This window comes from Myotis nattereri (assembly GCF_964212035.1).
Source record: "Myotis nattereri genome assembly, chromosome: 8".
Classification (NCBI taxonomy): domain Eukaryota; kingdom Metazoa; phylum Chordata; class Mammalia; order Chiroptera; family Vespertilionidae; genus Myotis; species Myotis nattereri.
In genome coordinates, this window is record NC_138083.1 from 82,476,645 (window position 1) to 82,504,555 (window position 27,911).

The 27,911-nt window shown below is 51.9% G+C and overlaps 1 protein-coding gene across 9 annotated transcripts in view; it reads left to right on the forward strand.

The window, feature by feature from the left end:
• Positions 1 to 27,911, forward strand: part of ARK2C (arkadia (RNF111) C-terminal like ring finger ubiquitin ligase 2C) — a 125,579-nt gene that overhangs the window by 37,670 nt on the left and 59,998 nt on the right. For 4 of the 9 annotated variants that reach the window (XM_081096519.1, XM_081096520.1, XM_081096521.1 and 1 more), the window contains exon 1: positions 8,621 to 8,799. The exons of 1 other annotated variant lie outside the window; for it this stretch is intronic. In XM_081096519.1, the coding sequence (XP_080952645.1) occupies positions 8,739 to 8,799 (61 nt within the window). In that variant the 5' untranslated portion in view covers positions 8,621 to 8,738. Of the gene's footprint in view, positions 1 to 8,509; positions 8,800 to 11,858; positions 11,999 to 27,911 lie in introns of those variants that run through there. 4 more of the 9 variants (XM_081096522.1, XM_081096524.1, XR_013996275.1 and 1 more) reach the window with 3 other exon arrangements.

Genomic DNA, 27,911 nt, shown 5'->3' on the forward strand with positions numbered 1-27,911 from the left:
ACATTTGAGTTGATTTATAAATATAGGTGACTGCCTCACCTCTATTAAGAGCAAAACTGGAGAAAATGTGGAGAAGTTAGTAAGAGTCAGAGTGAGATTATTACAAAGTGAATAAGAGTAAATTGTAACTTTTCAAATGAGCATGTATAATCACTTTGGATTTCGGAACAATTGGGTGTGGAGACCACCTTTGGAATCTATATCCTCCTAAGGGGAGCAATGCTCACAGAATATTCTTTTCCGTGAAAAATATCAGGCGTGTCCTCTGTTCCTCCTTCGCACCCCTGCAATCAGGATCAATGTGCCTTTCCTAGTCTGACCTTCGACCCCACCCCCTGGTGGATCCCCCTGATTTCCCCGCCCCTAGAGTCTACCCTCTCCCCGTTCGCTTTGTGCATAGATTACTCTTTCTGATCAGCTCACTCCTTTGCTCGGAAGGCTCCAGTGCTCCACACGTGATTCCCATCAAATAAAACCACTCACTGTTTCCTTAACTCACCCGGGCCTTGGCTTCTCCGAGCTTCTGCGTAAGCTGCGTCGCTGGCTCGCCTTAGCGAGTTTCCACTGGCCCTGCTGGAGAGGAGCGTGTCCTGGCCGGACCAAGGAGGATGACAGACATGTGGAGCAGAGCCGCCCAGCCGCCCACAGACCGGCCTGAGAAGCAGAACCACCAGCTGCCTCTGTGCAGGGCGGAGCTGGCCCGCGCAGGTCTGTGAGAATATGTGCCTATTGTGTGCCTCTGATTCTACAACTATTTATTATGTACTATCTTTGCAGCAAGAGCTAACCTATCCACCTATCCAGTGGTTCAGCCAAGATAGGAGTTTATTTCTCTCTCATGGGAAAGCTGCGGCTGGAGCAGCCTGGTTCCGAGCCCTCCACGCAGCAGAGTGGAGACAATCCGAGGGGTGGGTGGGAGTGGAAATTCAGCCGAGCTCCCAGCCCAGGGCTGTAGGGAATACGAGGAAGAAGCACCGTTTTCTAACTTGCCCGCCCCGAGGAAATAGCTTTCTGTGTCCCTGCAGAGAGCACGGATGCATGCCAGCTGTCTTGCTGTGTTTTCGTTTTTACTTTTCTTTTTGAAGAATTTCAAATGTAAACTGTATTAGTCAAGGTTCTCCAGAGATACAGAACCAATGGGGCATGTGTATAGATACACAGAGGAGATTCATTATAAGGGATTGGCTTACACGATTATGGAAACTGAGAAGTCCCAAGGTCTGCTGTCTGCACGCTGGAGAACGAGGAGAGCTGACCGTGGAGCTTCAGTCCACGGAAAGCCCTAGGACCAGGAAGCCATGGCCTCAGTCCCAGTCTGAGTGTGAAGGCCCAAGAGCCAGGAGCACCACGTCCAAGGGCAGAAGGTGGATGTCCCAGCTCAAGCAGAGAGAGTGAATTCACCCTTCCTCTGTCTTTTAAAAAGAAATATATTCTTATTGATTTCAAAGAGGAATGAAGAGGGAGAGAGAGAGAGAAACATCAATGATGAGAGAGAATCATTGATGGGCTGCTTCCTGCACGGCCCCCACTGGGGATCGAGCCCAGGAATGTGCCCTGACTGGGAATTGAACCATGACCTCCTGGGTTGACGCTCAATCACTGAGCCATGCCGGCTGGGCTCCTCTGCCTTTTCATTCTACACAGGTCCTCAGTGGATTGGATGACACCCACCCCCATGGGTGAGGTGTTTCTTTACTCAGTCTATATTCATTTGCTCATTACTTCCAGAAGCATCCTCACAGACACCCAGAAATAATGTTTTACCAGCTCTCTGGGCATCCCTTAGCCCAGTCAAGTTGACACATAAAACTAGCCATCACAAAAACAAAAGTAGAGAGAATAATATAACAAACCCTCATGTATTCTTCATCTAATGTCAACAATTATAAACTCAACACCAGCCTAGTTTCATCTATACCCCTCACCTGGGAGAGGTAAGAAACTTCCAGACATCAATTACTATAATCTGTAAAGCATCTGCAATATTGTGTAAACATAAACACAATACCATTATCCCATCTATAAAAGCCAACATTTCCTTAATATAATTAATATCTAGTCAGTGTTTGCATTTCCTCAATTATTTTTTAAAATAGGTTTTTATTGATTTTTTAGAGAGAGAGGAAGAAAGAGGAAGAGAAAGAAAGAGAAAAATCGATGTGAGAGAGAAACATAGATTGGTTGCCGCCCACGTGCACCTCGATGGGGTATTGAACCCACAGCCTGGCTATGTGCCATGACCGAGAACTGAATGAGTGGCCTTTCGGTGCATTGGGACAGTGCTCAACCAACTGAGCTACACTGGCCAGGGCTTCCCCAATTATTTTTGTAGCTTATTTGTTCTAATCATATTTCACAAAAGTCTGAATGTTGCTTTTGGTTGACATGCCTCTTGTGTCTCTCTAAGTTCCCCCACCATCTCCTTTTCCCCCCTTATAATTTATTTTTTTGAAGAAAATGTTTTTCCCATAAAGTCTCCATGATCTGGATTTTGCTAAGTGCACTCCAATAGTATCTTTTAATGTATGTCTCTGTTTCCTGTGCTTTCTCTGAATTGGGAATTCAATCTAGAGGTTTGATTAGGTTCAGGTTCCCTTTTCTGGAAGGACTACTTCATAGGTGCTGGCCCGTTCTTCTCTTAGGAAGCAAGTCATGTCCCAGGGTTTCTCTTTTGATGATATTAACTATTGATGGCCATTGCCTAGAACTATCATTTCATTAAGGCATTTTCATTATATCATTTTTTCTTCATTTACTAGTCAACTAGAGGCCCGGTGCACCAAATTTGGGGGGAGGGGAGTCCCCTCAGCCCAGCCTGTGCCCTCTCGCAGTCCAGGAGCCCTTGGGGGATGTCTGACTGATGTCTTAGGCCTGCTCCCTACCTAAGCCATCAGTCAGACATTCTTAGTGCTGCTGCGGAGGCAGGAGAGGCTCCTGCCATGGCCGCTGTGCTCACCAGCTGTGAGCCCAGCTCAGGGTTTCTGACTGAGTGACACTCCCCCTATGGGAGTGCACTGACCACCAGGGGGCAGCTCCTGCGTTGAGCGTCTGCCCCCTGGTGGTCAGTGTGCATCATAGTGACCAGTTATTCCGCTGTTCGGTTGACTTGCTTATTAGCCTTTTATTATATAGGATACTTCTATAAAGACAAATTCCCCTCACCAAATATTCATTATCCTGAAATGGCGTTCGTAGAAGGAAAGGCAAGATACATGCTTGATTCTTTCTGTTTACAAGTTGTTTGTTTTCCAATGATTTCCTAGCATCCTCGAAACCAGCTCTGTTTTCTAAGAAAGCCACCCTTCACCATTCCTGCTTTCATCCCTTTCCCAGGGCCCAGTCACAGGGCCCCACCTCACTGTCAGGGGGTCTGAGACCTTCAGCATTTAAACCTGGACAGCAGGTGGTCAGGCACTTTCTCTATTACAGCGGAGCAGGATCATGGGCCCCGGTTCTTCTCCATTTCCTGTGACCAAACCTGTTTTAGAGCCGAGACAGTTCCTGGCACACAGGGCTCTGCTCAGTGAGTGTGCAGGGAACACTCGAGTACATGGCCCAGTCCTCACTGCTGCTGTCCGCCCTACCTCCCAAATTTCCAATTCAGCACAGGGCACGGGACTCCCTCCTGCAGCCTCCGTCCGCCCAAGCTACTGTTCCTCATGCTCCTTCCGCCTCCCTCCCTTCTCCTTCTTGCCTCCTTTTCCTCCCCTCCTCTTCTTTCTTCCTCTCACCCTCCTCCCCTCCCTTTCCCTCCTCTTCTCTCTCCTTCTTGCCCCCCTTTCCAATTCCTTCTCCTACTTTACTTCTGGGCCTTTGCACATGTTTTGCCTCCTTGACTCAATGTTTCCCCATTTTCTCAGGCTGTTAGAAATGGACCCACACTTTAGGGCCCTCTCCTCCTGTGCCACTTTGACTTCTGTCTAACTCCCCGTCATCCTTGGTTAATCCTCTTCATTTTCTTGTGATTATGCCCTGTGATTGTCAGTGTCTGGGGCCGTGCCTCTTCTGCATCAGGCTGCAACTAGACACTCCCCCCACCCCTGCCATCACCACCACATTTAGCAGAGGGCTGTTGTGACACCAATCACACTGCCTGTAGCACAGCTGTTTTGCACAGATTTTGAAAGCTGTATCTACCTGATGCCAACACAACCTGGAGAAAAGCAAGAATTTTGTCGTCTTGGAAAAATTTTTGATGTCTACATGACTGGTGTGCTTGATTTATTTCCATTTGTTGGTTAAAGGGTAGTGGTGGTCTTACCCCAGATCTGATGTTTGGCTCCAAAGTAGTTATTTAAAAAAAAAAATCAAAAAAATCTATATGTATAAAGAGCCAGGGGCCATCACATCCGAAACAACCGAATGGATAACCAAACAGGCTGAGTGGGGCAACAAGGCCATCAGGGGGGTTAGCGAGGGACAACCAAATGACTGAGCAGCAGGCTGTGTGGGGCGACCAGGTTGGCGGGGGTGGGGGGGGGCAGTAATGGGTGACCAGGTCAGCAGAGGGGGGCAGTGAGGGGCGACCAGGGGCAATAAGGTCACCAGGCAGAGACAGTTAGGGGTGATCAGGCAGGCAGGCAGGTGAGCAGTTAGGAGCCAGCAGTCCTGGATTGTGAGAGGGATGTCCGACTGCTGGTTTAGGCCCGATCCTGGGAATCGGGCCTAAACCAGCAGTCGGACATCCCCCGAGGGGTCCCGGATTGGAGAAGGTGCAGGTTGGGCTGAGGGTACCCCCACCCTGTGCATGAATTTCGTGCACCAGACCTCTAATATATATAATTGATTGTATATATATATATATATATATATATATATATATATATATATATAATTGATTTCAGAGAGGAAGGGAGAGGGAGAGAGAGAGAGAAACATCAATAATGAGAGAGAATCATTGATTGGTTGCCTCCTGAATGCTCCACACTGGGGATAGAGCCCACAACCCGGGCATGTGCCATTGGCCAGAATTGACCCTGGGACCCTTCAGTCCACAAGCTCTACCCACTGAGCCAAACAGGCTAGGGCCAAAGTAGTTCTTGAAACAAATGCTTCTGGGCTCCATAAACATGATGTTCTACAGGACCCTTTCTGCAGGTGGCCAGGGTGGAGACAGAGGCATCAAAGTGTAGGTCACGGTTCAGGTGACAGTGACATTTCTACCTTACAAAGTCATGGTCTCCATTTTTTTTTTTAATATATTTTATTGATTTTTTACAGAGAGGAAGGGAGAGAGATAGAGAGTTAGAAACATCGATGAGAGAGAAACATCGATCAGCTGCCTCCTGCACATCTCCTACCGGGGATGTGCCCGCAACCCAGGTACATGCCCCTGACCGGAATCGAACCCGGGACCCTTCAGTCCGCAGGCCGACGCTCTATCCACTGAGCCAAACCGGTTTTGGCATCCATTTTGGATCAGGAATTATAGATTGACCTTCACCTTTCATTTTTTATACTTTTTACTGAGTTTTACATGCTAAGCCTGCAAATATGCTCTAGGTGTTGGTTTTGGCAGGAGGAGCACACAAAGGAAATACCCTGATGGATGGAGTCTTCCTACAAATCTTTCTGTTCTCAGGAATCTGCTTTACTGTACTTCTGTGGACTTTGACTAATGGGAGGGGGGGTAGAAAGCGGTCATCTCAGAACGATGGAAGGAAATGGAAAGTAAGAGTAATACTGGGCCGTGTGCTAGGAAATGTGGATTCCAGTTCTAACTCAGCTAAGCATGGTTGTGACCTTGTTGATAACCCCATTTCTGAGCCCCAGCCTCCTCATTTGTTAAATAAGGGGTGGGTAAGATAATAATCATTTCATTCTTGGAGACACAACTGTGTTTATATTTTTAGAATTCTCTGTACAGCTTACAGCCTCCATAGCTATCTTCTCATTTGATCCACACAATGAACCTTTAGGAAGGTTTGACAGGGATTAGCATTATCCCCACTAGACAGATCAGTGCATTGAGGCTGAGGAATGGTAGGTGTTTACCCAATATTTCCTTAAAAAGGAAACTCCCCTTCCTAATCCACAATAATTCCCTATTAGCAGGAGGCGCGTGCCTGTGTGTGAATGTCGGTAATCTGGTGGATGTGGACATCTTTGTGTTTTTCTGACGTGTGAACATGAAGGATAGTTAGCAGGTGGATTTCCCTAGGTTCACGGTGCTGATCTGTTCCTGGATGACTGCTTTTGTCGGATGGAAAATTGGGAGCACATTAAGTGTCTAAGAATAGAGTATAATTAGGTAATTTCACGGTACACTCACTTGTTGCAATACTATGAAAACACTTAAAATGAAAATTATGAAGATAATCAGTAGAAGGACAGGAACATTTCTGGTAAATTTTTAAGTGGAAAAAGCAGGATGAAATTATGCAGATTATGGCGATGAATTTGATATACATGCATATTGACAAAGCCTGAAATAGAACAGGAAACAGTTCCTAGTAGCCGGGCATTCAGTCTTTTCATTTTTAAGATTCTTATCAGTGGTGGCATTGTGTTTATTTGACAGATAATGGAAAAAGGAAAGAGTTGCTGGCGGGACGGTTGAAATGATCTTCTGGAGGGAGGCTTGGGAGGTCTCCCCTGGCTGCCCTCCTCCCTGAGCTCTCTAGGGTCCGCGGGGGTGTTGAGGGTGGGGAAGGGCATATATGGGTTTGTGAGAAGAAGGTGTGCACTGAGATCGTGCCCTGCTGTCGCTGCTGGGAACATGGTGACTGTCTCGACAAAGCCAGGCTGTCATTTTTCCTTTGCCTCACCTCATTTCTCCTGTTCTTCATTCTTCAAGTCTCAACTTAGAAGTCACTTTGCTGCAGTCAACCCCACCTGCCCTCCCTACCTCCCACCCACTAGGCTATGGGGCCTCCTAGGTGTCCCTTCCCCAGCCTCCCAAGCTGTCGCCCATCTCTGCACCTGGCAGGCATGGTGATTACATTTACATTTTACATATATTTTATTGATTTTTTACAGAGAGGAAGGGAGAGAGATAGAGAGTTAGAAACATCGATGAGAGAGAAACATCGATCAGCTGCCTCCTGCACATCTCCTACTGGGGATATGCCTGCAACCCAGGTACATGCCCTTGACCGGAATCGAACCTGGGACCTTTCAGTCCGCAGGCCGACACTCTATCCATTGAGCCAAACCGGTTTCGGCTGCATTTACATTTTAGAGGCCCCGTCTAGGCTGCAAGGGTTGGGGTCCCAGGAGGATCTGCATCAGTCCTTCGCCCTGACACAAGCACAGATGTCTTCAGTGAATGGTCCTCCTCCTCCTCATCTCTAAAAGGGGGCCAGCTTGGGACGAATTGGATTTCTTCCAGTCCCACATTCTGTAATTTTACCATCTAGTTTGTACCGGATTCATTAAATAAAGGAGCCACTGGGTTTTGAAGACAAGCCCCAGTGCAGGGAATGGCCCCTGTCTTTCTGCAGGCTTGATCTGGGGGTCATGTTGGGAGTTTTCACGGCAGGTGTGCTGAGGGCGGGAACAGTCTTAGCAGTCCGCTGGGCAACAGGGCTGCAGGGTGAGCATTTTCCTTCTCTCTTGCTTGTACCTGGAAGGCCAGCCACAGACCACATGCGGCAGTGTGGCTATGCCTCCACGTGTGAATCTGAAGAGCCAAGAAGAGCTGAGTCCCCCTGATGTCCTGTGTATACCTGCCTGCTGGGAAGTGGGCGTGTCTGTGCACATGGCTGGCTGTGTCCGTGTCAGAGTGGGGCGGATGTTGGTTGAATGACTGGGTTTTCTGGGCAATGTCTCTGCATAGAATGTGTGCACATACCTTGGTGGATGAGTGGGTTTCAGTTCAACAAATGATTACTGCCTGCTTTGTGCGGCAGGCACGGAGCATACATATCTGCACTGTGCACATATCTGCATTGTGTTCTCCTCTGTGTGTCTTTGGGAATGTGTTCTTGGCACGCACGCCTCCTGCATGAACAAGGCTTTTGGTGTGCACATGTCTGTGTGGCAGTGCCTGGGCTCTGTGTGCGGCTGCTGGCTCGTGTACCAGCTCCACTCGTGTCCGCAGTCAGGCGCGGCACGTGCGCCAGCCTCTACGCGCGCAAGTCCCCGAGTGACCCGCGTGTAGTGTGCAAGGACCTCCGGGTCGTGTGCATTTGGTGCGCTCGTGCCTGTCTCTTCGCACGCACGAACGCACCTCCACATGTCTGAGTGCACGTTCCTCTCGGTGCGTGCAGGTTGCATGTGCACGCCGCCCGATTCTGTGTGCAGGGCGCTTCACGCGCGTGTGCTCTGGGCTGCAGGCGACCGGGGATCCGCGCTGGGCTCCACGCGTCCCCCGGGGCTGACCCCCGCCCCACCCCTTCGCTCTGGGCCACGGGCCACCGCGATTGGCCGCCCGCTCCCTCTCCGCCGTCATCCCTCCCTCCCCCCTCCCCCCGCCACCCGCGCGCCCGCGGTCCCCGCTGTCCCCCGCGGTTCCGGCGAGGCCGCGCCGCGCTGCGCTCCGCTCCCATTGGCTGCGCGCGCCTTTGTGTGGCGGCAGCTGCGGCCCCAGCGCCTTTGAATGTCGAGAGGGGCCGGGAAGGGAGCCTTTCCATGGGCCATCTGTCTCCCCGCCAGCCGCCGCCCCGCCGCCGCCCGCGCCCCGCGCTCCGCCTCCCGCCCCGGCGGCTCCCGCAGCCCCGCCGCCGCCCGCGCCCGCGCCCGGGAGCCGCGCCACAAAGGGCCCGCGCGCAGCAGCCGCCGCCGCGCGAGGAGCCAGGATGGTCCTGGTCCACGTCGGCTATCTCGTGCTTCCAGTGTTTGGCTCTGTGCGAAACAGAGGTATCGCTTTTTCCTTTCGGGGTCCGCTTGGGAGCGTGGATCGCCGCGGGCACCGGGGCGGGGGCGGGCACTGGGGCGGCGGGGGGCTCAGGGCACACCCGCGGGACGCAGGGCGAGCGGTGGCTTCTCCCCTCTCCCTTTTGGGGGGTACCCCTGAGTGAGGAGGCGGCCGCCCTCGTGGGAGCTTTTGTAGTGAAGTTAGGGTTTGGCGAATTTGAGTCCCTCCCTCCCAGCCCCATTTTTTATTCTTTGCGGCGGTCGCAATCCCCCCAGTCACAGCCCCTTCCCCTGATTCCTAGCCCTGTGTGATCGCAAGACGGAGATACATGCCTGTGTGCGCGCGTGTGCGTGGGATCGTGTGTGTGTGTGTGTGTGTGTGTGTGTAAACATACTTGGTTTCCTGTGATGTGCTTTTTTTTTTTAAGATACATGTGTGTTTTATGTTGTTTGTATTTCATTATTTTGGCCACTGATACGGATGGCTGGGTAGCTGGGATCTGGTCTTGGCCCCATCCCATGCCCCAGCCCACAGCCCTCTCTTGGGCATTTGCATGATTTCCCGGCCCATCCTTTTCTCCCTCTAACCCTTTCTGTATTTTGCCCTTGTGCTACCCCCTTTACCCCCCATTGCCTTTGTATGACAGTTGTATTCACGGGTTCGAAATGCTTGGGTGTGTGCGTGTGAGTGTGTGTGTGCAAGAGTGTGCGCGCCTCGGAGAGTCAGCCGTGCACTGTTGTGCACCTCTGGGCCCAGCCAGAGCCGGTGCCCGGCCCTTGGGTGTTGCTGTGTGTGAGGACGAGGTGGTGAGCTGCCCCGCCTGGCCGCTGCCGGGCAGGCGTTGACCGAGCAGCAGGCCAGCGCCGGCTTTGTTTTTAACTGTGATATATGGGGTGTGTTTGCACGGTCCCCTTCCCCACACCTCTTTCCCTCACATTCTGCTACAGTAGCTTGATTTCCCTCTCCCCACATTTCTTCCATCCTCTTTTAATAATAATAAAATAAATCCCCACCTCCCAAAGCAAATCCGGGATGCATTTAGATTCACTTTTTATTCTTTTTATATTCTGCTTCTGGACTCACATTTCTCTTCTTGGAAATGTTTCTTCTGTCCTCTCCCACTCCACGTCTGCTTAAATCCCTCTGGCAAAGGCCGGCCTCTCCCCTCCCCACTCACACCAAGATGTCTTCGATGATGTCTTCCCTCCCTTAGCTACCGGGCTGCTCCACCAAGACCCAGTGGCGGGTGGGGGGGGGGGTTCGAGGGGCCAGCGCCTTAGTGCGCCCCAGGGGCCCGATTGGGCGAGAAGCTGAAAGCCCAGCCCCCTTTCTTCCAGCCCAGCTGTCCCCAACCCCACGCCTCTCCCCAGAACCTAAAAGGCAAGGTTGACCCTCTTAGGCCTGTTTGAACCGCAGTTTTTTTGTGTGATGATAGAATGATGACATTCTGCATTTATCAAATCTTTTTTTTTTCTTCATTGTGTAGCTCAGTGAATGGTCAACTCGCTGCTGTGTGCGCTGTGACCCTCTGCCTCCGCATTTAGCTGTATTGTGACACCCCTCTTAACCATCTCCTGTCTCCATCTGAGGAAGCATTGCTATTTAAGCGGCAGTATCCCCTATCTCAGGCCAGCCTAGCACTGGGGGAGTGGTGGTGGGGAGTGGGTGTGTGAGGAATTGGAATGGGGGGCTGGATGAGGTCTCCCTTGAAATGCCAACCCCCCTCCCCCAAATCACAATTATGTTTTATTACTTGGCATTTCCTCTGAAAACGAGTATGGAACGTTACACTAGGCAGAAATTAAAAAATGATTAAGAAGGATGTTGAGCCTGAAAGTATAATTATCCTGATTAAATCATTATCATCCTCATTAATACCACCGATCTCTAAATGCCATTGCAGGATGCCGAGTCCATGTTTTGAAATTCAAATTGCTCAGCGGTCTTTAAATTTTAATTTTAATTACCCCCTCCCTTCACTCACCCCCCCCCCCCCAAAAAAAAATCCAACAGAAAAAATCCTGCCCTTAGGTCAAAGTTTACTTTCATGCAAACCCGCCCACAGGAAATTCAAGGGCTGAGGATGACTGGGCTGTGGGTGAAATTGAGCACAGTGTGATAAGAATTCATGACCTTCTGATAGCGGATACTAATGCTTAACCCAACAAGGTCCTAAACCACAATCTTCTTGTAAAACTATTAGACAGCCTGCAAGCTTAAATCTGTTCTTTTTAGTTTCCATTGTAGTAATGTAGGATGTAGGCCATTTCAGAATAGATGTAGAGAAATAACCATTTTTGTATCTTCATCTTGTTTAGCCAAGTACATTGCACTGTAAATCCCTGTTAAGTGGATTCCTTTTGCCTTGCCTTGGCTTGGAGGCCATTGCACCCCATTTCCCACTTATCTGGGTGACCGTCAGCTACCTTTCTGGCAGCACCCAGGCCTAAGTGAACAGATCACATGTAGTCGGAGGCAAAAAATAAGTGAAACTATACCTATGAAAACCTTTGCTGAAATGATAGTTGCTGCTCCTCCATGGCCTCTGAAAATTGGGTGCAGCGAGGTCCCTGGCTTAAGGGGGAGCCATGGCCCATGGTGTCTTAATTGTTTAACTGTAAAATGTCAAGAGCATCTTTGGACATCTGCCTTGGCCATCAGAGCTGCCCCTTTAATAGCCGGCTCTCTTCTGCGGCCTCCCTGGCCAGACCTGCTTGAAACAAAACGGAACAATAATGAAAGAATAAGGCCCCTACTTCAAGGGCCCTTCCAAAATAAAGTCACGAGTGGCCTCCCTAGATTGCCATGTGGCAATCTGAAAGGAAAGTTCGGGGGGTGGGGGTGGGGGGGGGGCGGGGAGCAAAGAAGAACCAAAAAGGAATCCCCAGCAAAATGGTTTTCCATTAAACAGGGATAGCGTGTTCTGCTGTGCTGAATTACTTCCTGTTCTTATTTTGTGGGTAATTTTTTTCTGTACCAGATATCCTTTTGGTTGTGTATCTTTTTCACCTTTTCTTGTACTAAAACTAAAGCATGATCTGTATTTTTTTCCATCCCCCAGTTGACAATGTACAGCGCTCGGTTAGAGACGTTACCCTGCTGAGCCGCACTGTGGTCGCGTAGCCCGGGCCATCTGCTCATTGTACGCTGCTTTTGTTCTGTTGCCCTTCGAAGCATGGTGGACCCAGCCCTTTTTTTTTTATTTTCTTCTTTTTTTTTTGTATCGTGTGCATGACAACATTGTTACACACAGAATCCACTAATACTAATATACAATCTCTCAATAAAGAACTAGTTTCCTATATTAACCTAGTGTGCTTTTTCTCTTGCTGTTTTCCCATTTATTGTCGTATCCCGCTGTTTAGAGATCCCCCCTCGCTTTTCTCTCCCCACCCTCACCCACCCACCCACCACTCCCACCTCCCATTGTAAGACTCGAGTGAATGCCTTTTTTTTTTTTTTAAACTTTTTTCTTTTGTTTTGTGGTACAGATATGGTGACCTTAATCCCATCCAGTCCATATCTTTTTACAATAGACCTCTGAGGGGATGGGAGGGTCGGTGGTCCTGTCACGCCCGAACAGCTCAACCGCGTAGAGAGGACCCCTATCTTGGGCCACCTGTGCAGCTAGGAGCCTCCACATTTCATCTTGGTTCCCAAGTTACCCGGCACTTGGTTTGCGATGCTGGTGAAGAGAAGGGGCTATAACACTCAAGCTGAGAAAAGGGATACTGTTCTTAACTAGCAATCTTGTAGCATTTCAGACTTGCCTGGAAAACTCATTTTCAGTTGTGTTTTAACTTTGCCTTTTACTGTCTCATTGATTTACTGTCCTTCAAAACCATTCTGGGCGTGGAGGGGCGGGTGACATGTCCCATGAGGTTGAAGTCATGATCTGGAATTTTAAAGTGCCCTCTTCTGTGTGCATATTTACATTTTGGGGACTGGCGATAATGTAAGATTTGCAGGCAGATCTTGCAGAAGGAGGATGTTTGAAGCAGAAGCCAATTTGGTCACCCCCGCATTCATCCCAGGGCCAGCAGCCTGACCCGTTAGCAGAGGAATAAGGGGGTCCGTGCCCTCTGTGGGCTGGGAGCCAGTTAAAGCTGATTATAGCCTAGTCCCTGACAGCTGTCTCATCTGTGGCCCTAGTGCCTCTCCTGAGAAAGCAAGCCAGATCTCTTGGCATTGTGTGTGTGTGTGTGTGTGTGTGTGTGTGTGTGCGCGTGCGTGCTGGGGAAAGGGGGCGGGGATCGAGAGGGAAGCCAGGACCTACCTACCTGGAAATTGAATTGGAAGAAGAGGCCTTAAAATGCATCTTTCTCCATAATTCCATTTGAGAAGCCAGTGGAGAGGTATTCCCCCCCACCCAACCCCTGTCCACTCCCCGACCCCCCAGTGGAACCCAAATTCAAGCATTTGTCAATTACACCTATTCAATTTCAGCCCAGAACAAGTCTGGCTAAAGGAGGTGCTTTAGACACCAAGGAAATCAGTTGATTAAAGAAATTCCCGGTGCCTTTAAAGGGTCATCATTCTGGGGCCGCTTATCCTTGGGCTGACATGACGCCTCCTCTCTCCTCTGGGCTGTCTCTTGGGGTTTGCCTCTGCCCTTCTGCCAGCCTTCCTTCCTGGGCCGGCGCACCCGTGCCTGACCACAGTGCTTCCTGGCCGCCTCTGTGGCCGGGGGGACTCCTCTCCCCCACGGCTGCCCTTGTGGCTCCAGCCCTTTGTTCTCCTGCTCTCCCAGCCCGAGTGGGAAGGCTGAGCTGATTTACTGTGACACATGGACACACACAGAAGTCCCCAGTGGAGCGTAGGCTGTAGTTGTACAAGGAGAGAGAGGTAGGTCTTCCAGGATTTTTCTTTCTTTCCCCCCCTCCTCCCCCTCGTCCCCCTCCTCCTCCTCCTCCTCCTTTCATTTTGCTTTACATGAAACTTTAAATTTTGTACCTAGTTTAAGAAATAAAATAAACCACCCCTCAACTATAATAAAACTGCAAATCAGGGGACCCCCAGCATTTTTGTCCTAGGGAGCTGTGGCTGATTGGATCAATTTGACCAACTCCAAAATTTTATTTTTCTAAATTAGTGTCCTGTGTGTCAGAATTAGTCGATCAAGGCATTTCAAAGGTGGTTTAGTAACCCAGTCATACTATGGCAAGTTAGTGGGTTAATGGGAAGTCATGTCTTAGCATCTTATCAAATGCATCCTGCATTTCACCCAGATCGCCGGAATAAACACAGTCATCTGAAGTAGCCTCCCACCCCTCCTCCAACTGGATGATCCAATCATTACAAAGCCAATGTACTTTATATCTACCCTCCAGCCATCTGACATAGATCTGTTTTAATAACTTTTGACTCCAGCGTTTTGGAAAAGCCATCTGTAACAAGAGGGAGCACGGCTCTTGTTCACAGCTCCCCTTTCTGAACAAGAGAACTTCTCTCTGAAAACTAGCACCAGATGAGGCCCACTTAATTGATGAGTTGTCTTAAATAATAGTTTCCCATAAACCAGCAAATACTGGTGATGGCATTCAAAGTTAGGGGAAAGGCCACCAAGAGCCTCCATGCCCTAATATGCAGATGGCAGAGACTGGACCGCCTCTCTTTCTTTTGCAGTTTGCTCACTTCTTACACGCCCCCGCCCGCCCCCCCCCCCAACCTCCCTCCCCCAACATCTTTCCCATCTTTAAATAAGCAGGCTGCAGTGTCACGCTGGAAAACCGAATGGTTTCCTGGGCTAGGGAAGCAACAGCTCATGCAGGACCCAGGGGCAGTGTGGGGCCCCTTTCCTGCCAGAAGACACAGGCCCTCCACTCCAGTTCAGGGCTGACCGTGGATGCCTCAGTCCTACTCGGCCGCTGTCGCACAGGGTACAAGAGCCGTGTGCCTCGGTTTTTCTATGGATCTAAACAGCTCTTTAAAAATTCCTGGGTTAACATAGTAGGAATGTGAGTGAGTATTTATTAGTTTCTGGTACGGTTTAGCCACAGATGAACTGATATAATTCCAAGAAAATTGGGAGGGAGGGCAGCTCGTGGAGAGGGCTTATCTGGAGAGACTCAGGTTTTCTAGATGACTTCAGAGCGAAAAGCCAGCGTTCATAACCCCACATCTGAACCACTTGCATTGCCTGTACCTTCATGCGTTCAGTCATTCATTCACTCACTTGTTGGTTCATTTAGTTAATGAGTGTTTATTGAATACCTACTTGGGGCCAACCAAAAGGGGATATGAGAACAAGGTAAGACCTGGCGCCTGCTCTCCCGAGGCTCATGCTGAGGCTGGGAGATGAATGCTCAGAAAATCCAGTTCTGTCTAAGACGTTATGTGCCTAAGTGCCCAAATGGAGGGCAGAAGATTTGGGCAATTGACTGGTGAGGTGCAAAGAGCTTGGAGCAATTCAGGCTTGAGGAGTAGCCCCATCTTGACCTGGAAGGGTGAACTGAGGCCACTGCTCTGAGCACCAACTGAATAATGACCATCATCATACCTACCTGATAGGCCCTGACACAGAGCTGGGGTCCCCATTCCCCACAACTGTAGGCGTTTACTAGCCTCAGGGATCAAATAAAGTCAGAGATGACCTTGCTGAGGAGGTGAGGTTGAGATGTGCATCAAAGAGTGGTGTGTGTACAGGAGGGAGGAGCTCCTGGTGGGGGATGGGGAAGGCGTGAGTGAGACCGTGGCCAAGGCCAGTGGCTCTGGTTGGCAAGAACAGAAAGTGTATATGAGGAGGGAGGTGTGTGTGTGCATGTGTGTGTGGAGGGGTACATGTTCAGCCCTGTCACATGGCACAGGTACAGTAGGCCCAGGGACCATTGGCCTGTCTTTGAATGATTCTCTCTAGAGCACAACTCCAGGAATTAAGCAGCAGAGGTCCAGAGAATGGGGAGAAAAGTCTGGAAGAGATGCTGGAAGAGACGTTGTCTCTGGAAGCCCTGGTAGAGTATGGATTTTCTCGGTTAGTCGTTGGAAGCCCTCTGGGAAGAGTTCTGTTTCAACCACTTATTTTGGCAGCCGATGACACAGGGGTGATCCCAGGGGGCAGCGGCCAGGGCGGAGGCCATGGCAGACTCCCAGGGGTGACAGAGCCCAAACCAGAGATGTGAAGGATGGGAAGGAAGATTGACACAAGGGGCCTTATGTAAGAGGAAGTAAGCAGAGCTGTGTAAGCATAAGCCTTCCTTTTCATGTTTTGCTAGGCTTTTCACAAGCATCATATATACATACATATATATACTAGAGGCCCAATGCACGAAATTCATGCAAGGGCCTTGGTCCTGGCCGCCGCTGCTGCCACAGCCCCCAGCCTGCTGCTGCTGTGGCCAGGGGCCTCTGCCTCAGCCCCTGCCTGCCGTGGCTTTGTCCGGAAGGAAGGACGTCTGGAAGGACGTCTGGTCTAATTAGCATATTATGCTTTTATTATTATAGATATGGCTGCATAATATTCCACCTGATGGTGGCTCTGCCCTCAGGCTCCGTGGCTTCTGAGGTACTCAAATGGCCTGGGTTGCAGGGCCACTCCGAGCTGATCTGCCTACCACCTCCCTCGGGCTGTTTGGGAGGAGGTGGTTAGCGGAACAGGTCTGACGGCACCCCTGCCTCTCTGCCCACCCGCAGCCCCTTCCAGACAGGCCCAGACAGGTGGAGGGGAGGGCAGATAAGAGAGAGCTTGGGGAGGGAAGGAGAGCTGGATAAACTCTTCTGAGACCTGGGTGCTGGTCTTTGTTCTGCCACAAACTTCCCCCGTGATCTTGAGCAAGTCAACTTCCCCCACGGTCTCAGTTTCCCCACCAGTGAAAGGGCATTCTGTGCCCAGGGCATAGGAAACAGCGAGAAGCCCACCAAAGGCCACAGTAACAATAATGAGGCGCATTATTCACAGCGGTAGCCCCCCGATAGGCCACCCAGTACCGTGGGAACAGCCCCTCTTCTAGCCCCGCCCTCCTATAACCCGTGGCCGAGTCTGACTGCTCGGTGCTTGCGCTTCCTATCTGCCCAGGGACAGAATTGGCCTAATTGCCCCTTCCTGCTCCAACAAGCTGTGATTTCCTCTTGATGAGAATAATATTTCCGTTCTTTTTGCCTCCCCTCCTCCCGTACCCACCCGCTCTTTAGCGCCCAGTGGATGGGCACGTACCCTTCCGCTGGCTGCTGTGCCCTGGAGGGCAGGGGAGCAGCAGTTACCCTGGTGCCTGTGGCAGAGCCCTGAGCACAGACCCCACGGGGCCCAAGCTTAGGGTCAGTCCTGCGTCCTGGCCCTGCCGCTCTGGTCCGGCCTCTGAGCAAGAAGCTCCCTGAGAATCATTGCTTCTTGATGCGGCCCTGGCTTTAGAGGTTGTCCCGAGGGGTGCCCCCGCGGGGCTGGGGGAGACTGCCAGCCCTCCAGGAAGCCACCACGTGGAGGCTTGTCCCCAGGCGGCGGTGGCAGTGCAGCACTGGCCCCCGGGAGCCTGGGAGGGAAGTGAGTGTGCTGCTGACTCAGCACCAGGCTGCGGGTGGAGGGGGTGAGAGGAGCTCTCGGGCGGGGAGGAAGTGAGAATTCAGCCAACACCTGTCTCAAGGAAGGGCAGGAAGCTTTGAACAGCTGCTGCTCCCCCTCCCGGGCTGTGAGTGGGTGGGGAGGGGGGAGGCACTCTCAGACAACCCCCCTCCCCCGGCGGCTTGCCTTGCTCCTGCTCTCCTCTCCTCCCGCAGCTGCCAGGCCTCCATGCCGCCCCCTCCTTGCCTCTCGGGGGGCCCACAGTGCGCCTGTTCCCCAGGACCACCCCACTCCTAGAACAACTGCTGCTGCTCCCAAACCGTGTGGGCACTGATGGGCTAATGTGTCCCCCACAAGCCCAGGGCTGGAGACACTGGCTCTCCTTAAGTCAAAGGGTGGCCCTTCCAGGGGGTCCTCAGCCTCCATGGCACTCCTGGAGCAGGGCTGGAACGCACTGAGAAGGAGGCGCAGGGCCTGTCAGAGCTACGCCCCCACCTGTGAGGCCCCCGCCTGTGAGGCCTGCTGCTGCTGACCAGAGCTGAGAAATCTGCCTGGCGAAGGTGAGGCTGTCACAGGGGAAGACCGGGGCCCACAGGCTGGCTCCCCTTTTCAAGGCTCCCTGCACAGGCCACCCACTGCCCAGCAGTGTGTGTGCCCAAATCGGCGCCCAGGGAGAGAGACAAAATGAGCTGGTCAGAGCCCGATTCGGTTGGCATGCACTGGAGGCCCTTTGGACACCAGGGTGGGTAGGTCCTGGCCTTGGCCTTGGCCTTGGCCTCACCTTTGGTGGACTCACCCCCCCTCCCCTCCCCAGTCATAGATGGAGGTCAGGCCTCCAGGGAAAGGGGGAGGGCGGCGCTCAGCCGCTCTGAGGGAGGCAGGGCCCCGGAGGCAGCTCCTGCCTGACTTCCTTTGGCTGAGGAGATACTGAGGCTGCCCAGGTGGGCTTGCCCAGGGGACAGGGAAGCATGGGAAGGGCAGCAAGAGGCCATGGGGGAGAGCCTGGGCCCCACCAGGACCCAGGAATCCAGCTATCTTTTCACCAAGAGGAATGGGCCAAGGAGAGGGGGAGGGGAGGAGAGGCCATGTGGGGGAAGGGAACACCAGCCAACCTGCCCTCACCTGGGAGCGAGCTGTGAGTGTAATGAAGAAGGGAGAGGAGAAGCCCAGACGTGAACCCGGGGTGGCGTTTTCCTATTCTGTCCCATCCCATCCCATCCCACCGGGTCCCTGACCAGTGCAAGCTTCCTCTGCACGGGTGGGTGGGAGGGACGAGAAGGAGCAGAAAGGGTGGGAAGGTGGAGGAGGAAGTTAGAGACCTGCTCTGCTGTCTCGCTCCTCGGCAGGTGCCCCTCATCTTGTGGGTACTCACTAGTCTGTGCCCATACCTGCCGAGTCCTGCCTTGTGCTGACATGGTGGGTGGGCGTATCCAGACCAGAGCAGGGACTGGCCAGGGGTGCGACAGACAGACGGTGAGCAGAACCTCTGCTCAGGGCTAAAAAGAGCCTCGCCACCCCACAGGGTAAACACAGCCTGGCTTCCTGTTTTACTGCTAAATTTGGGGGAAAGGAGGTTTTTATATTAAGCTAAACAAGGAACTCTCACGTCACCAGTTGCAAATTTTGCATGAACTTTTGATGAAAACATGGAACTTCGATGACATATTCATTCGGGAAGGCCAGTCGCAGCCATGCCCCCACGGCTAGGGGCTGGGGGTCGGGATCGTGTCGCCCCCCTGTGACATTCAGGCACTTCTAGGGAAGTGTGAGGAGCGCTCTGAGTGCTGGAAACTCAAGTCTGTCCAGTGGCTGGAGTCACCAAGCCAGCTCCCAGGGCCCATCAGGACGGCCTGTTGCCCCTGAGGCCGAGGCCGTGGGAAGCAGTGTGAGCTCCAGCAGCCCCACGGGCGGACAAGGGCACTTCCTGGGCGAGGCTGAAGGCAGCGTGGGCTTTAACTGGGCAGAGGGAGAGGCGGTGGTGCTGATCCATTTGTATCTGGAGTCTAGAGAGCCAGGGCCAGGACTGGGAGCGAGGGTCCCAGGGGAAGGTCAGAGGATGGAGAGGAGCCCTGTGCACAGGTGTGTGAGGGGGGCCCTCCGGTGGGCGACGCCCAGCAAGGGCTGCCCTGGCACTCTAGGACTCCTCTCTTCACTGTGGTGAAATCTATCTGGCATGCAATTTGCCATTTAAGCTCCTTTTATCGTGTACGATTCAGGAGCATTTAAGTACATCCGCAAGGTTGTGCCACCATCACCATTTTCTGTTTCCAAAACATTTTCATCTCCCCAAACAGAAACTCGGGCCCTTGGAGTTTGAGGCCTGCTCCCCGACCAGGCTGCATTTCCTGGGGCTGCCCGAGGACGGTTAGGGGAGACTAAACATTTACAAGAATGTACACCCTTTGGCATCGGAGGGTCTTGGCTTCAACTCCTGGCCTTACGACCTACAAGCCGGGTGACTTTGGACCTCTCTGAACCTCAGTCTCTTCATCAGAAAAATAAAGATAATCATTAGTAAAACTATCATTAGTATCATGGGAGGAGAGGATGAAAGAGAGTTCTGATAGAGTATGAGGCACACAAAATCCTGGGAGGTGCCTTGCAAAGGATGGCCATTCCCAGCTTGCCCTGCCCCTCGGAACACACATCCCTGTTTGTACCTGGAACAGTCGGAGGGGTTCTAAGGGAAAGAGTGCACAGGGGACAGACAGGAAAGGGCCGGGCATGTCTTAGCTACATTGCATAGGAATTTACTGAACATCTACTGTGGGCTGTGGGCAGCGGAGGCACAGATAGCTCCTGGCACACAGCTTAGCTGGGGAGACCTCCAGCACCCCTGAAGTGGGTGAAGCACACACGGACTAAGCTACGGGTCATGCTGACCAGAAAGTGTAGCACAGCCTGGAAACAGCTGGCCAGGGTTGGCACATGGGATGGGGAGAGAGGTCACTGAAGCCTGGGGAAATCAGGAGGGCCTCCCAGAGGAGGCAGAACTGGTGCTGTTCCCTGAGGGGGAGATCTGTAGCTCTGCTGCCTGGAGGAGTTGGGGCAGACAGGGGTGCGGGTGGGGGGCAGGCTAACAGGTCAACCTGCTCCCTCTACCTTTTCCCATGTAGGCCCAGATCTGATCCAAGAGATGAATGTTCGGAGTCCTGTGGCTGTCACCTAGTCTGATTTTTCTGTTGTTGTTTTTTTGTTTTGTTTTCTGGAGCGTTGGGCCATCTCATTTCATTGTCATCCCACCCATTCCAGTCCCTCCCTCCCTGCCATCCCCCTGGCCCTAGCCATTGCTCCTGGAACTCTCTGTCTGCTCTCACACCCCTCTGCCCAGCCACACTGCCCGAGTGCTCCCAGGGTGTCCACACACTGTCCCTTGAGAGAGCTGTGCAGAGGGTGAGGCTGGCTGTGGGGTATCATGACTTCCCTCTGAAATAGACATCCCTCTTGGGGCACTGGTTCTATTTCCTCCAGATTGGGGTACTCATTCGTATCTGCCAGGCTGTGTGAGGATCAAGTGAGATGGCAGATGTAATGCGCCCACCATGACACCTGGCACTGAGCACAGGGCTACTCTTACTGTATGTGGCTCCCTACCAGGGAGTTTCTACGTGCAGAATCCCCTGCCTGCTCCTAGGAGGAATTTTGAAGTTGGTAAGGGGAACAAGGGGAAAGGGGAAACTTCACTGAGCCCCAGTGTTCTCACCTGTAAAATGGGAACAATCCTAGTAACCCCCCACAGGGTTATAATGAGGCTCCGCTGTGATCATGGATTTGTTCAACTCATCTAACAGATGTGCACTGAGTATCTGCACTGGACCAGACACTGTGCCGGGCACTGGAGACCTGGGGATGATAATAGCAACAGCGAACACTCCTGTCACACTTGCTCTGTGCTTGGCACTCTCCTAAGCGCTTTATCTGCCCTAAAGAGACTCAGTCTGGTGGGAAACAGACACATGAACAGTCAGGAAGTATGCTCCAAGTGTGGGCTGGTGCTCTCTCAGCTGTCTGGGGAGGGTGGTGCCCGGAGGGGTTGGGTGCCCCGAGGGCCTGATGATGAGCTGAGTCTTCAAGGATGCGTGGGGTTGACCTGGGTGTGGCAGGCAGAGGGGCTACGGGGACACAGGGTGGACTGAGAAGCAGAATACTGCAGAGGGGGCATGGGAGGAGGCTGATGTCCTGTGAGGGAGCCTCATTGTCAGCATAGCAGTGTTGCCTGTTGATCAACATTGCTGCTGGTTGGCTGGCTTTTGTCAAAAACAAAGTGCACACAATCTACCGAGAGCCAAGTGTCCTGAGCTGAGGGCTAAGGGTGAGACCTGGGCATTGCCCTTGAAGACCGAGAAAACAAGGCTGGAGTCTTGACAGACCCCTATGAAACAATGAGGAGGCATAATAATAATAATAATAATAACAACAACAACAACAACAACAACAACAACAACAATGGCGTTATCGTGGCTACTGCTGGGAAGTCTGGGAGGAGCTCGGAGGAGGGGTTTGTAGTGTCTAGGAGATCTAGAGGATGCAGTGGGTAAGGGTGTTGAGCTGACCCTGGAAGTAGGGGACTGAGGCAGCGTTTTCCACACTGTCCAACCTAATATCAGGACCCCTTGAGCTGTTAAAAGTTGTTGTGCAAAAGAGTTACATGGTCCAAAACTTGGGAAATGCTACACACTATACCCCTATCTTGGAGAATCCCAATTCATATTATTACAGTAAAGGCTCTGATAAGTCCCACAATAAAGAAATTCCTTTGGTTCTGCATTTTTCCAAGCTATCTGAGCACAGAACTTGGTGTGTGTGTGTGTGTATGAGTGTGTGTGTCTCCTAGAAACAGGCCTTGAACTTGGTGCATGGAGCACAGTTTGGGAAATGCTGGCTTGGGACCTGGGCCATCTATCTCAAGACTGGCCCAGAGCAACTCTCTGATACTGAGAGGAAATGGAGACTGTGAGAAAGGCCATCAAAGGTGGCCTATCAGGTGGTGACTGCCTGTCTTGAAGGTCCCCTCACCTGGTCTTCCAACTGGAAGTGCCATCCCTTGCTGCTCCAGAAGACTCTCGGGTCAGAGGTCAGTGGTGAGCCGGTCACTCACTCCCAGTGACACACTTGCTGGCCAGCCAGGGCGGTCCCTGCCAGAGGCTGGGAAGCTGAGGTGGCCCTGGAGGGAGCTCTCGGCCATTGGAAGGTGTGGCCTTCTACCAAAGCCCCATTCTGCTCAGTACTTCCCTTCCGCCTTTTATTCTTGACCGTACCCAGATTCCTTGGGGGTGGGCTTTCTCCCTACCAGCTGGGAGCCCCCATGCCCTTTAACCCCCAGCTACATTTGACATACTGCACACGGTCCATGTAGCACTCCATGTTCACAGAATAGTGCACCCAGTTGCCCATCCCTGACACACACCCATCTCCACACAACTCCCATGTAATTCACATCCTTATACTACCCACAGACATGTATGATATACTCATTACTATCTGTACACAGTAGATCAGAACACAATATATACATACTCACATTCACAGGTGGAAATATGTACACACACTTAATCACATGCTGCTCACACAGAGATGTGCACACAGGTACATGCCATAGTTCCTATGCACATTATCTTAGGAAATACAAATTTAGGGACCCAGGCCAGTAGCACCCAATTGTCACCATCCCAAGGGCTCTGCTGTCTGCACAGGCCCCGGCGGGGCAGTGTCTGTCTGGGCTCATGAGGAAGGCACAGCTGATTTATCACAGTCTCCACTGTAACCACCTGGTGATGGATGAAACAGACATTGCAAAGTCCCTTTGGGACGCTGTGGTTTGGAGGGCTTGGTGGAGGAGGTGGTTCTCAAGTTGGGGTTGAAGGGCGAGTTCCATGTTAGTAGGAAGTGAGAGAGGGGAGGACACTGAGGTGGGGGGCAGCCTGGGGGGCATGGGGAGGAGTGAGCTTTGGCTGGTGTCCCCCCAACCCTGAGAATCCTGCATCAATTATGGGGTCAGTTTGGGCTGAGGTGAAAGAAGAAGGGGTGAGGCTGGGAAACGGCCAGCAGCCCTGCTTGTCTGGGGTTCCCTCTTGTGCCCTGATCAGCGGTCCTGCCACCTGGGAGACTCCTCAGCCAGTGCTCAGCCTCTGCACCAGGTGGCCGGAGGAATTAAAGAGACGGTGCAATATTAATGTTGCTGCCCCATTTTATAAAGTGTCCTAACAAGCTGTTGAGCCGGGCACACTCAGTCTTATTTACGGTCGCTATTATTTCTCCGACATTGAGATTAATTTGACGATAGCTGTTTATAAGCTCTTCTATCATCAGATGGGCCCATTACCTGGGAGGCGAGGCGGGCTGGATTTAATTTGTGCTCAGTGCACTGGGTGCTCCTGCTCGCGGAGCACGTGTGGGAGGCACAGCCATAAATCACGCCTGGCACCAGTGGCGCTGAGACCAGAAGCCCGGAGCTCCCGTCTCGGGCACCCTGTGCGGAGAGGGCGTCTTGGCAGGTGGGCGGGTCTGCGGACCCGGACAGTTGATGGCAGGTGCCCACCAACATCCGTGCTGGGAGAGGGACCCTGGGACGTCACCTGGCCAAGGAGCTTCAAACTCTCGAGTCTACACCAAGTAAGAATCACCTGGAAGCCTGTTAAAAGCCAGTTTCTCTCAGCCTTCCAGACCAGCATCACCTCTGGGGGTGGGGCTTGGGACTTCCCCGAGTCTAGAGTTTTCTCAGAGGACACCTGCCTGGCACACTCCTGCCTCAATGAGTCTTAAAAAAAAACACACAACACACACAACTTTTTTAGTTTTTAAAATGTTATTTATTTATTTATTTTCTTGTTGGCACGATTACAGTCTTGCTTTACGAGGGCAGGGAGGGCTGGGCACAGGCCTGACTTGTACCCTCCAGGTTCCCCTGCTGTAAGCACAGGCTCCCTTTCCCAGATGCCAGAAGAGAAAGGGACGGGAGAAGGGCTGGCAAAGAATGAGGTTGCGTCTTGAGCAAATGGGCAAGTTTTCAAAAGTGATCTCTTTCCACCACAGAGCTCCCCGTCCCTCCCCCACAGTGTCCCCCCCACTCCCCCGCCAGCTGTGAGCCCTCCCGCCAAGCAGGAAAGAAGCCTCAGTTCCTGACTGTCACATGGGGCACCTTATAAGCATTGTCTCTGTCACATTATGTTGATCTTGTGACCTTTGTGAAAACCCGATTGAAGGATAAGAAAACGGAAAAGTTGCAAGAGGCAGTTTTCGGCTACTGTGCTGGGGTTTCACTGCAGCTCATACGTCATGAGGTCCCTTCTATGACCAGCTGTGAATCACATGCTGACAGTGAAACTACCCGTGTGTGCTGGGATGGGGTCCACAAGAATTCGAGGTGGTAACGAAAGGGGTCCTCTTGCTCCGTGCATCTAAGCAGTCTTCCTTTGAGGGGTGGGTGTGTTTTCCTGGGCGCCTCTGGAGCAGAAGGCAGCGGATCCTTCTCCACTCGTACCTGACTGACCCTGTCACTGCAGGCCAGTGGTCGAGGTAGTTGTGGGGCAGGAGTGCCTGACTCAATGCATAACCCCTGTCCTGTCCTGATGTAGTAGGTCAGGGGCCCATGGATGACAACCTTGCCCCTGGGCCTGTCCCAGGATGACAGCTTTATGTCCTCTGCCTCCCAGACCCTGGCCTTTTCACCATTGGTTTGCCTCTCAGCAGACTTTGCAGGGAGGGCTCTGTTGGGCCCTTTGGCGAATACATCAGGCCAAGCATCCCCAGTCCCTTCTTCTGGGGTGTCATGGGTCCCATCCAGGACACTCGCCTTGATGAACCTCAGTTGGTCAAAGCCCTTTCTATGGGAAGGTAGCCACTATCAGATACCCTCCCCTTATTGAGAATACATTTCTATTAATGTGGCCTAAGTTTGCATCAGATGTTTTGGGCATACTTCACCCAGTCATCAAACTTAATTCATGGGGACCAGAACTCTTGAATCTGATACCTTTCTATGGAGATGCTTACATCCTTGTCTAGCACAGCTGGTTTACTAGGTAGGGTATCAGTTGGACTCTGGTGACAGAGTCTCAAAGGAGACTTGCAGGGGGTACCAACTTAGTGATCCTGGGCAGGTGTGGGCAGGCAGGTACTTGATGTCAGGGATTCAGGTGCTTCCTCTCTTGTTGCTCCACCTTCCTCGGAGCGTGCCCCTTTTCTGCATGGTACAGGACAGTTCACCCCATGTCCACTTTCCAAGCAGCAGGGTGGAGGAAGAAGGGAAAGGGCAAAATAATCATGACACAGTGCTGTAGGAGTCACTCTTATTCACACCCCATTTACCAGAAGTAGGCCACATGAGCCTGCATGGCTGCAAAGGAGGTTGGGAAATGTAGTCCATATTCTGGAAGGACACGTGTCCAGCTAAATTTGGGTGTTCTCTCAGAAAAAGAGAACAGATATTGGGAGACAACTAGTTTTTTGTTTTTTCTTGCCTCAGTTGGTTCCTAGGAACCATACGTCAAGCCTTATGTTGATCCTAGTTACAGACTGTCCTGTCTGCGCTCTCGGTTTAGTGCTGTGGTGGATGGGGCTAGCATGCCCTTGATGGCTTCACTAACAGGCCAGGACAGAGCCCCAGGGTGGGAATTGAGAAGCCACCAGCCACCCTACAAGCTGGCGTCAAACCACCAACCTATGTGGATGGATGTGCTTTTTCATTTAGTTACACATCCTTGTTGTTCTGGTGACTAGTTCTCATTTCCCATCTTGTCCATAAGAATATAGTAGGATGTTAGGGCTTGGAATGAGACGATGAGTATGCATGCCCAGCCCAGGGTGTGGTGTACAGTAGACCCTCAACAGAAGTTGTGTGTCCTGGGCAAAGTATTTGACCTCTTGGTGCTTCAGTTTCTCATCTGAGATGGGGATGTAATCATGACCCTGGCCCCTGGGTTGCTGGGTGAGTCTAGTTTTGGAACAATGTCTGGAGCAGGGAATGGGAGCTGCCACAGAGGCAGGATGGCCTAGGGGTCAAGAACACAGGCTCTGGGTCAGGTTGCTGGGTGAGTATGGGATACATATAGCTTTTAGCCTGACAAGCATGGGTACTCAATGAATACTAGTTTGCTCCCTGTCCCTTATCCCACTGCCACTGGTAAGGAACATCGCCTGAAGATTCCTTAATTCTGCACCATCCTTCTACAGGTATTTTTTGCAGGCATGGGGGTAGACTCTGAGAATCAGAGTGGAAGTGATGGGTCCAAGGAGTCAGGGTAGAGGACCAGGGATTCAGGTCCTGCTGGTGGGTAGAGGACCAGGACTCTGGCTCCTTAAGCCAGTGTTATGACCCCTGCCCCATGTTCCTGCCTTGGGTCCTCCCTCTGGTGAAGGAAATGAGAAGTGTGTCCAGAAACATTAACCAGAAACAAATGTCCTATATTGAAGGCCCAGAGACCTGGGACTGGGGCACGAGTCCCAGGGATTCCCAGTGTTCAGCAAGACCTGGCTCTCAGGGATTGTATGGAAAGCCTGGAATGACAGGGCTGGAAGGGACCCCAGAGGTATCCAGCCCATCATCCAGGAAACAGAGGCCCAGAGAGAGGAATGGACTTGGCCAAAGGCACTAAGCTGGGATAAAGACCAAACCCCCTTCCTCACCATTCTCCATTCTCATTCCTGGACCAGGAGGGCAGGAGCTGCAAAGTCTCCATGTCTGGGGAAGGCCCAGGGAGGGGCATGCTGGTTAGCAGAGGCACCTGCAGAAGGTGGGGGTGCACATCTTAGGGGAGCAGCTGTGATGAGGAGGAAGCATTTCAGGGTCCAGGCTTGGGGGCTGGGCTCAGATGCCAGCTCCCAGGCTCACTGATGTGTGTTGAAGGGCAAGAGCAGGTAAAATAGGACCTGCCTCCAAGGGTTAGGGTGGAAATTAACTGACATAAGTTTGTAAGCTATCAGGGGTCACTGAGATGTGAGGGCTTCTGTCCCTTTGGGCTGTAAAGATGAATTTTCTCATGCATGAGACACAGTGATCAGGGTGTGTAGGCGCTGAAATCTAACAGTGCTATGGGAACACGGGGCCCCTTATATCTTAGAGGTCGAGCAGGAGGAATCTTTACAAGAGTCCAGTAGCTGGTTAGGACATCTCCAGGGTCTCTCTGCCTGAGACTCTCCAGGGCTTTCGAAGAAGCTCTCTACTGTCTGCCACAGTGTCATGAGCTTCTAAGATGCACACACTTTCACATTTCTCATCGGAAACTGGGATGTACCTTATAAATACCTGTGTGTCCTAGTTTTAATTGTCTTTTAAAAACTCTTTAACTGGTTCATAAAGTGATGGTGCACTGTGCAACTGCTGGCCTCTTAAGCTGGAGATTTGCCTTCTTCTTTTTTTTTTTTAAATATACCCTATTCACAAAACTTGGGGGACCACGGATAAGTCTGTAGAGGTCACATTTCCCTTCATCTTGTTTTTAACATTTCTCAGCCCCTCACATCTAAGGTCTCAGGAGAATGAACACATCCAGGAGGACCGGAAGTCAGCAAATAGGAAGCTGAGAGTCCAGTGAGCCTCTAATGGGGGCCATCCTTGTTAACCTGTTAACCTCTCTGGGGCCTCCGGCTGGTCCAATGGGAGGAGCACCCTCTTTCTGTTCACTT